The sequence below is a fragment of the Chanodichthys erythropterus genome, chromosome 21, assembly GCF_024489055.1.
Source record: "Chanodichthys erythropterus isolate Z2021 chromosome 21, ASM2448905v1, whole genome shotgun sequence".
Lineage (NCBI taxonomy): Eukaryota > Metazoa > Chordata > Actinopteri > Cypriniformes > Xenocyprididae > Chanodichthys > Chanodichthys erythropterus.
This window is the reverse complement of record NC_090241.1, coordinates 37159567-37170640: the sequence shown is the minus strand read 5'-3', so window position 1 is coordinate 37170640 and position 11074 is coordinate 37159567. Positions and strand designations below refer to the sequence as shown.

The 11074-nt window shown below is 33.4% G+C and overlaps 1 protein-coding gene across 5 annotated transcripts in view; it reads right to left on the bottom strand.

Annotated features, from left to right (window-relative positions):
• The window catches only part of LOC137011295 (zinc finger E-box-binding homeobox 1-like), a 41908-nt gene that overhangs the window by 5023 nt on the left and 25811 nt on the right, over positions 1 to 11074 (bottom strand). For 4 of the 5 annotated variants that reach the window (XM_067374027.1, XM_067374031.1, XM_067374028.1 and 1 more), the window contains exons 2-6: positions 10172 to 10399; positions 7557 to 7757; positions 7231 to 7448; positions 7038 to 7146; positions 1564 to 2618 (exon numbers count right to left, since the gene is read on the bottom strand). In XM_067374027.1, coding sequence (XP_067230128.1) covers positions 1564 to 2618; positions 7038 to 7146; positions 7231 to 7448; positions 7557 to 7757; positions 10172 to 10399 — 1811 coding nt within the window. The remainder of the gene's footprint in view (positions 1 to 1563; positions 2619 to 7037; positions 7147 to 7230; positions 7449 to 7556; positions 7758 to 10171; positions 10400 to 11074) is intronic. The other variant, XM_067374030.1, reaches the window with a different exon arrangement.

Here is an 11074-nt window from a genome sequence, read left to right as displayed (position 1 = left end):
TAGTCTATGCAATATCTTCACTAATATAGTGAAACACACACGAGTGTGTGTGTGTGTGTAAATGTTTCATATACTCCTTTTATGACTAAGAGTGTAAAATCAGTCTTTCTCATTCTAATATCATTTAATTTGATTCCCGAGTACTAGTACTGTCAAAGAAAATTCAATAAATCTGATATTATATTAATTAACAAAATATAATTAATTCATTTTGAATTCATCTGTGCTAATTTAATTAAATAATTGGTGTTCAGATCATTCACTGTAAATACTTCACATGAAATCAAACCTTTTATGGCTTTTAGTTCATTTCTGACGACTTTAAGAGCGTCTGATTGCTAAAAGTTCATCAAATGTAATATTTTTTAGCAGATAAACTGAATTATATTGTTGTCCAGCTATAATTTTCTAAATGCAACTATAAAGCATGAAGATATTAATATATTTAAAGAGTGTGTATTGTGAAAAGAGCTATAAAAAAATTGTCTTTCATGAAAATAAATCAAAAATACTTCTTGCACTCGAGGGCGTTTTATTGCTCACTTTCATGCAAATCAAAGGCTTTTGGGTATTTAAAAAAGAGTAAATAATGTCAATATGTTTTGCCTCAACTTCCTGTTTAAACAGGAAATATATCTACACAGGATAGGAAACTATATGCTTGTCAAACCATCAAACCATTACATGGATGATCTTTTTAAATACATATTTAAACTACATTTTGATTATAATTAATATCAAATTTTTTATATGTTATTATATTAATAAACTGTGAAGATGAATATTATATATTTTTACAATTTATTAGAAATTTAGAATAATATTTTGTAATGATGAATATATTTTTATTTTATTATTCATACTTAGTATACATTTATATCATGTTATTTTTTATAATTTATTCAACATTTTTGTTATACTGAATATTTTATTTTTATTTATTATATTTTATTATATATAGAATAAAATGTGAAGATGAATATGATCTATTTTGACAATTTTATTAGACACATTTAGAATACATTTTTGTTATAATGAATATCGTACTTTTATTTTCATATTTTAGTATATATATTTATATATATTATATATATAATATTTAGTATATTTAGTAATACATTTTTGTCCTGATGAATGTCATTTTAATTTTATAATTTATTACACATATTTAGAATGCATTTTTGTTATAATGAATATTATTTTTATTTGTTATATTGTATTATACATGGAATAAATTGTAAAGATGAATTTATATATTTAAAATTTTATTAGACATATTTAGAATGCATTTTTGTTATAATGAATATTATATTTTTATATTGTATAATACATATTTAGAAACGATTTCTATTCAATTGAATATCTTATTTTTATTTTTATAATTTATTATACATATTTAGAATATATTTTTGTTATAATGAATATAATTTTTTTATTTTTATATTGTATTATACATATTTAGAATACATCTTTGCTATAATGAATATCACATATATCTTTTTTGCAGTAGTCTTTATTTTCAGTATTATATATCTGTGTGCCGTTATGAGTGTTTGCTCTCACCATAAATGAATGTCTTTCATGTTGGATTCGCTTCAGCATTGACTCTGACTCCGCCTCCACCATATACGCCACTGGAGACAGGAAGCCTGGGCTCGGTGTTGGTGGCGTGAGAGGAAGTGATGTCAGGCCGTTGTGTCCCGGGATCATGTGATTGAAGAGAGGGTAGCCGCTGAACACCGTGCTGCTAAACAGCGGCGATGCTGCATAAGCCCCGCCCACCTGCTGCTGGGAGGGCGGAGTCAGTCTCTTGAACGCGTTCTCGCCGTTGCGTCTTTCCTGGTGCGGCGAGTAACCGTTACAAGTTCTGGTCTCTCGTGGCACGGCGGAGGCCGAATGAGGTTTAGGGATGGACAAGTCTAAAGGTTCGTTCTGTATATGATGGCTTGATTGACGCGGCGATGTGTTGATTGACAGATCCAGGTGAGGAGGAGAGCCAAACCGCGAGCCAATCAGGTGCTGACGTTCAGGTAACGTCGGTGACGTCGGGCCGCCTTCTTCACCCGGCCAGTGTTTGTGTGGGGAATCTTGCGCTAGTTGCAAGGGCGTCGGTAAAGGCACGAGGATCTGCTGCGGGACCGAATGCCAAGACGCGCGCTGGGGCGACGACAGGTGAGCGTTATTGCGCGCAGGCGATCTGTCGTTTTTGCGCGCCTCGTCTCCCACCTCCCGGCGGAGCATCTCCTGCAGCAGGTGTTCGAACTTACTGCGCGACTGCAGCAACGGCAGCAGCGTGGTGCCTTTGAACACGCCCGTCCTCATGGCCAGATCCTCCGCGGGGTCCCACGACCGGCTCAAAACGGGCACGGCGGACTCCAGCGGGTACTGGCCCAGCGCGCCGTATGGAGATCCCTTTCCTCGGCTGCCGTTTCTCCCGCCGACCACAGGGGGCGACGTTGGCGATGGGAAGATGTACGCGTGGTGGGAGTGACCGTTGAAATGAGCTCCGTTCGCTGCCGCGCCGCCGCTGAGGCACTTCTTGCTGCTGAGGTGTGAGCTGTAGGAGCCCGAGTGACTGAAACGCTTCTTACAGTTCGAGCACTCGTACGGCTTCTCACCTGCGCAGGAGAAACGAACATACAAAAATCGTCATTTTATCCTTTAACACTAGGGCTCTGGACAGGTTCAAGAAACGAAAACTGGAAACAAACTCAATTTTGATCGGAACGTAACCAGAAAGGGAAACGAAATCAAATTTAATCATAATTTAATCAAATTTAGAAACGCTCATTTGAAATTACCATTTTGACGTTCTTTTTAATATTTTTAATTTGGGAGTCAACCAAAGTTAGGCTTCAGATTCACTTTAAACAATTCGTTTAGCATCTTATTTAGTTTTAGTTCTAATAAATAAACCTGTTTCTCGCCTTGAATATAGCAGTAGCTGGAATGGCGTTAAAAAAGAAAAGAAATCGTTTTGGCTATAGCTTGAATAGGCTGTTAACTTTGTGGTCAAATAAAATAGTTTATGTTTATAAATATTATTAGCCTATATTATATATAGGCTAGGCTATTTTATTTTATTTACTGATAATCGACATTATTTCTGAATGTAATAATGCGACATATACGCAACATATCTTTTTCCTCTCAGGAATAGCGTCGGTATTTTTAACCATGCAGCAAACAGTTTAAAATATCTTGAAAAAATACTTTATAAACCTCTGATAGTTTTTCCTTTTGTTTAATAGGTTTACATTTGGACAGAATATTGTTATTAAAGATAACTGTAGGCCTATTGGCTACGACGGCAAATACTCTCTTTGTTTTTTAATAAATAAAATTCTATATGTATTAATATTATTATTATTATTAAGTAGGCTACATGCAACACGTTATTAGCCGTTATTTTTTCTAAACAAACCGGTTTCGGATCGTTAATAATACAGGAGGAATGCTGGAACTGAAAATACCGATTCTGCTCGGAGTGAAACGATTGAATTTTTTAAGCCCTGCTTAAAACTCATCTTTGATTATCAAAATGACATATTTAAATGTTTTTCCTATGTAAATACTTTCTTAATGCCTTAAAATAGCTTGAATGTAACTCAACACCCTTGCTTCGGATTTATGAATATGCAAATTAGCCCCGCCCCGCTCAGCTGTAGTAAACTCTACACAGTGGCAAGTGGAAATATTGGTTTAATTCAGCCATATACTGCATGTTTGAAGTCAGTGGAGAAAAGCTCCGCCCTCTCGCTGACGGGATTGGTCACATGTTTGTGATGGTAGGAAACAGGCGTTTTTTGGTTCACTGCAGTTTAAATGAGAAAATACTCAGCAGTGGTGCTGACTGATGAATTTACACATGGTTTGTTTTAAAGCATATTAAATACACCAAATTAAACACTTGATTTTCATTAATAGTATCTGATTGGTGTATTTTTATTCGTATGCATGTTTCTTTATCATCATCTTTTATTTTTAGCTTTATTCAGCATCATAATGGATGTGTTTATTTGAGGAATTCACTGAATCTCATGAGAACTGTCAAAATATGTCCAGGTCACTTTTTCTATGGAAGCCCATTTCATAAAGTCATAATTATGACAAAAAGTCAAAATTATAACTTACAAAGTGAAATTATAACAAAAGGTCATAATTATGACAAAACGTTTAATTTTATATTCCATAATTCTTACTTTTTTATGCCATATTTCTAATTTTATATCCCATAATTCTGTCGTTTTATCATATTTCTAACTTTTTTGTCATATTTATAACTTTATATCCCATAATTCTGATGTTTTATCATATTTCTTACATTTTTTGTCATATTTCTAACTTTATATCCCATAATTCTGATGTTTTATCATATTTCTAATGTTTTATGCCATATTTCTAACTTTATATCACATAATTCTGACGTTTTATCATATTTCTTACATTTTTTTGTCATATTTCTAACTGTATATCCCATAATTCTGACATTTTATCATATTTCTTACATTTTTTGTCATATTTCTAACTTTATATCCCATAATTCTAGCGTTTTATCATATTTCTAATGTTTTATGCCATATTTCTAACTTTATATCCCATAATTCTAGCGTTTTATCATATTTCTAATGTTTTATGCCATATTTCTAACTTTATATCCAATAATTCTGACATTTTATCATATTTCTAACGTTTTATGCCATATTTCTAACTTTATATCCCATAATTCTGACGTTTTATCATATTTCTAACGTTTTATGCCATATTTATAACTTTATATCCCATAATTCTGACGTTTTATTATATTTCTAATGTTTTATGCCATATTTATAACTTTATATCCCATAATTCTGACGTTTTATAATATTTCTTACATTTTTTTGTCATATTTCTAACTTTATATCCCATAATTCTGATGTTTTATCATATTTCTAATGTTTTATGCCATATTACTTACTTTATATCCCATAATTCTGACGTTTTATCATATTTCTAATGTTTTATGTCATATTTCTAACTTTATATCCCATAATTCTGACGTTTTATCATATTTCTAATGTTTTATGCCATATTTCTAACTTTATATCCCATAATTCTGACGTTTTATCATATTTCTAATGTTTTATGCCATATTTATTACTTTATATCCCATAATTCTGACGTTTTATCATATTTCTAATGTTTTATGCCATATTTCTAACTTTATATCCTATAATTCTGACGTTTTATCATATTTCTAATGTTTTATGCCATATTTCTAACTTTATATCCAATAATTCTGACATTTTATCATATTTCTTACATTTTTTGTCATATTTCTAACTTTATATCCCATAATTCTGACGTTTTATCATATTTCTAATGTTTTATGCCATATTTCTAACTTTATATCCAATAATTCTGACATTTTATCATATTTCTTACATTTTTTGTCATATTTCTAACTTTATATCCCATAATTCTGACGTTTTATCATATTTCTAATGTTTTATGCCATATTACTTACTTTACATCCCATAATTCTGACGTTTGATCATATTTCTAATTTTTTATGCCATATTTCTAACTTTATATCCCATAATTCTGACGTTTTATCATATTTCTAATGTTTTATGCCATATTTCTAACTTTATATCCCATAATTCTGACGTTTTATCATATTTCTAATGTTTTATGCCATATTACTTACTTTACATCCCATAATTCTGACGTTTTATCATATTTCTAATTTTTTATGCCATATTTCTAACTTTATATCCCATAATTCTGACGTTTTATCATATTTCTAATGTTTTATGCCATATTTCTAACTTTATATCCAATAATTCTGACATTTTATCATATTTCTTACATTTTTTGTCATATTTCTAACTTTATCCCATAATTCTGACGTTTTATCATATTTCTAATGTTTTATGCCATATTACTTACTTTACATCCCATAATTCTGACGTTTGATCATATTTCTAATTTTTTATGCCATATTTCTAACTTTATATCCCATAATTCTGACGTTTTATCATATTTCTAATGTTTTATGCCATATTTCTAACTTTATATCCCATAATTCTGACGTTTTATCATATTTCTAATGTTTTATGCCATATTACTTACTTTACATCCCATAATTCTGACGTTTTATCATATTTCTAATTTTTTATGCCATATTTCTAACTTTATATCCCATAATTCTGACGTTTTATCATATTTCTAATGTTTTATGCCATATTTCTAACTTTATATCCAATAATTCTGACATTTTATCATATTTCTTACATTTTTTGTCATATTTCTAACTTTATATCCCATAATTCTGACGTTTTATCATATTTCTAACGTTTTATGCCATATTTCTAACTTTATATCCCATAATTCTGACGTTTTATCATATTTCTTACATTTTTTGTCATATTTCTAACTTTATATCCCATAATTCTGACGTTTTATCATATTTCTAATGTTTTATGCCATATTTCTAACTTTATATCCTATAATTCTGACGTTTTATCATATTTCTAATGTTTTATGCCATATTTCTAACTTGATATCCAATAATTCTGACATTTTATCATATTTCTTACATTTTTTGTCATATTTCTAACTTTATATCCCATAATTCTGACGTTTTATCATATTTCTAATGTTTTATGCCATATTTCTAACTTGATATCCAATAATTCTGACATTTTATCATATTTCTTACATTTTTTGTCATATTTCTAACTTTATATCCCATCATTCTGACGTTTTTTGCCATACTTCTGACTTTTTATGTTGTACATATGATTTACCAAAGCATGATTTTTTAAAATTGTAATAAATTGTGTCCAGACAGGGTAATTAGTATGAAGAATATTTTTATTTTTATTTATCGTTTTTCCCCCTCACATCAATAATAATATAGCATATAAATGTGCTTCAATTGCCTAAAAATAAGGGCAGAGAAGTGCTCATATTGATGCTCTTTATGCAGAATGTAATTCAGGGTGAACATGACGTGGTTATATTTGGTGAGAGTCACTGGTTGAGTTTCTTACCGCTGTGAATGCGCAGGTGCTCTTTGAGGTGATGCTTGTATTTAAAGGCCTTTCCACACTGATTACACTTGAACTTCCTGTTCTCCATACTGGTCTCAGACAAGGAATTCTGGGACATACGTGGAATCATGAGCAGTTAGCACATGTTGCGCGTCTGCACGCGTGTCATTGGTTATGCGTGTGTCTGCTGTACCTTCTCGTGGGTCTGGCTGTGCAGCGTCAGGTGCCGCTCCATCTGTGCGCGGAACGGCGTACTGAACCCGCAGAGAGGGCAAACACTGTCTCCTCCGTCACGGTCCTGGCAGAACTTCATATGTTCCCTCAGAGACGCGTCTCGCCGGTACGTCCGCTGGCAATACGGGCACGTCTGAACGGGCGTCTGTGGGCCGTCAGAGTTTAAGGGTCCGCCGTCTGAGGAAAGAGAGACTGTGTTACGGTTTTGTACATTTCGGTTCAGCGTTGATTCAGTTTGATTCAAATTTGATTCAGCTATCAAAGCAGCGGCTCTTTAACCTTCACCTTTGCCCTCAGGTGAGCCGTGTTCTCCCGGTGACCAGCAGACAGGTGACATGTCGTCGTGAACGCCGTCTAAATGGTACGAGCTCACGGACCCGTTGTGTTGTTGCACGTGAATCGGGCTGAGCAGGTGCGACACTTTCCTCAGCTGCACCATGGACTCGTAATGCGGCGCGTCGTCGATCACATGAGCGTCAGTCTGACCTGAGAGAGACACACGGTGTTCGTATCACCACAATCTCTGAAGCTTTTAACAATGTAATGCATCACAGTACAAAAACAGGTGATGTCCTCTTAATAACAGGTTTAAGGTTTAACAAAAAGAACCCTGATCTTGTGAACGCAACAAAACAACATACAATAAAATGTATAAAATGTGTTACCTTAATATTTTTTGAAGGTATATAATTTTTTGTTTTATAGAGTGTTTATATTTTTTAATCATTTATTATTATTACTTGCATTACAGTACATTTACCCCCATAAAAAAAGAATAAAATAAAATAAACAGAGCAGTGAATTCAACAATCCGAGCGGTTGTTTGAAAGCATTTAAATACGGTTTTGTACTTTTATTAGTTCGCATCAGTAATTTGTGTCCTCATATCAGCCTGTTGTCATTCATTTAGATGTTTGTGAGGTTGTGTGACTCTCGTTATGAAAGACGCTTTAAATTGAGAGAAAATCTCTCAAATGTTGCACAAATTCTCCCTTGAAACCAATAAGACTAAAATACAAGCAGAAAGGCGTGAGGAGGGATGCCAGCGCTGCGACTGAGGACGATTTCTCAAATGTTTGCAGATGTTGGCATCGTGTTTCTCTCTCATGTGGCCGTGGAAGAGTCCGCGCGGTTCGGCGCCGTAAATAGGCTGTTGTAGGCGAACTCCGCGAGCGTTTGATCTCCGGCGAACAAAAGGGAAAACGCTCACACGCTCAGTTTTGATTTCAGAAGAGAGGACCATCACCTCGTTTGATGTGAGGAAATATTATGACGGTTCTCGTGGAGCTTGATGAGCACAGCAGTTTTATGTTTAAACTTTATCTGAGCGTCACTGACACGAATATCGTCAGAATCACGGAGGCGGTGGAAATGAGAGTCATTACAGCGATGATGATGATAATTACTCTTAAATGTGTCATGTCATATTGTGTGATTACACACACAGGAAGCTCACATCAATGTAGGGCACTGGCCTTTGACATGCTTCTAAAAGTCCCTGATTAAATAAAAAACACATGCAAAGTGCACACCTGTTCAAGAGTGAGAAAAACGCTTAATAAAACTGGTACTTTAGATCACTTTACACTAAAAAATGCTGGGTTAAAAACAACCCAAGATGGGTTCAAAATGGACAAACCCAGCGAGTGGGTTGTTTTAACCCAGTGGTTGGGTTAAATGTTTTATTTAACTCAACTATTGTTTAAAAATGACTATATGGCTGACTTAAAATGAACCCAAAGTGTGTTGGAAATTAAAAATCAGACACATAATTACTAGAGGCAACAATAATAATCAGAAGGTGAACATTATTATAATAAGCAATTTAATAAATGTTGATTGTTTCATTATTATTCATTAAACTTATTAATAAAATGTTAATTTCCAACATATTTTGGGTTCATTTTAAGCAAGAAATACAGATATTTTTAATCAATAGTTGAGTTAAATAAAACATTTAACCCAATCGCTGGGTTTGTCCATTTTCAACCCAACTTGGGTTGTTTTTAACCCAGTTTTTTAGAGTGTAGGCTACACTGAGTATGCTACATTGTTGTCACATGAGTTGAATTTTTGTACAAAGTACAGACCTTTGCATGGGTGAGAAAAACACTTTAGTTTTTAAAGTTTTTTTAAGTGTTTAAAATTGGCATTATATATATATATGTGTGTGTGTGTGTGTGTGTGTGTGTTTTGGCATTGTCAAAATTAAAACTGCAAAATAAAAAAATGCATGTCACTGATGTAGCACATTGTTGTCACATGACATTTTTATTAACATACTTTTTTTATTTGCATTTTTAATTTTTGTATACAGACCCATTCAAAAGGTGAGAAAAACACTAATCTTTCTTTAAAATATTTTTAAAATTGGCATTATTCTTTATATATATATATATATATATATATATATATATATATATATATATATATATATATATATATATATATATATATATATAAATTAAATTAAAACATATTTTTGATCATTGTCCACTGTGTTTGGAGTGTAGTGCACTACTTCCTGAATGCTGCACTACTATTTCCTTGAAATGATATGAAGCCGTCTGAAACATTCAACACTTTTATTTTGCGACTTTGACCTAGACATGCAGCATATGTGTGGCATCCAGTCATCACTGTGGAAATGTTTTCATTTTTAATCTGTGTAAACAAACTTTCGGTCTGATCAAGTAATGAGTTGAGAAAGAGTTTTCATCCATTTTAATGTCCTTGAAATGGTTCTTGATGTTTCATTATAGTTTCTTCAGATCTTTTATTCTGGAGTATAAAAAGTTCTTCAAAAGATTCTCGTGTAACAACAGACTGTAAAAACCCTTTCGGTTTTAATTGGAGTCTTTGTTTCACCTCAAATCCCTGTCGGTCAGAGAGAGACTTACTGAACATGCTGCCGTCGCAGTGCTCGGGGTCTTTGCGGGGCGTGTTCTGGGTGTGGATCCAGCTCTCCGCCGGGGGACTCAGGGCACACGGGACGGGACTGCCGGGCTCCGTCCCCTCGCTGGCCGTCAGGCTTACTTTATCCTGAGCATCTCTGCTGTCCAGAACCTCCATCCCCCAAACACTGCCCTCATCCTCCCCCTCAGAGCCCAGACAGCGCTCGATGTCACCTGACGACACAGACAGCAGCGTTTCATCAATGCTCCAGCGTGAATGCAAACATTTTACAATTAAAAAAAAAAAATTGCATTGCAAAAATGGTTCAGAAATTTGATCTAAGGAATGACATTTCATCAGGTAATGTCTCATTAGTTAAGATGAGCAATACATTCGTTTCATCTTTGTTAATGTTAAGTAATGATAAAACTTTTGATGATTTTATCCAAAGTGATTTGCATTGCATTAATTCATTAAGGTACAGTATATATTTATCAATTCCAGGAAAGTTTTGCCACATTTATTATAAAAAGTAATGATGATAACAACCTTCATGCACAACATGTAAAGAGTTTCAGGAATTTAATATAAGCAGTTTCAACCCTAGTCGTGAAGATTAAGATCTTGTGAGAAAAAAAACCGGAATAGATGAAAAAGCACGACAAGTGTGAACTTCTCAGAAAGCACAAATGCAACGTGTTTTTAAAGCAAATGAGTGAAAATGTGAGCAATGAGACTGTAAAGGCTTTTTTTTTGAGTGATTCAGCATTAGATAAAAGAATAAATCCTCACACACACACACACACAGATGTGTGTTTAATGTTTGAATTTTTATTCGGCCTAATCGCTTAAACCTCGTAAAAAGTCACAAATGTGCAACATGAAGTTGATTAAACAGAGAACAGGCT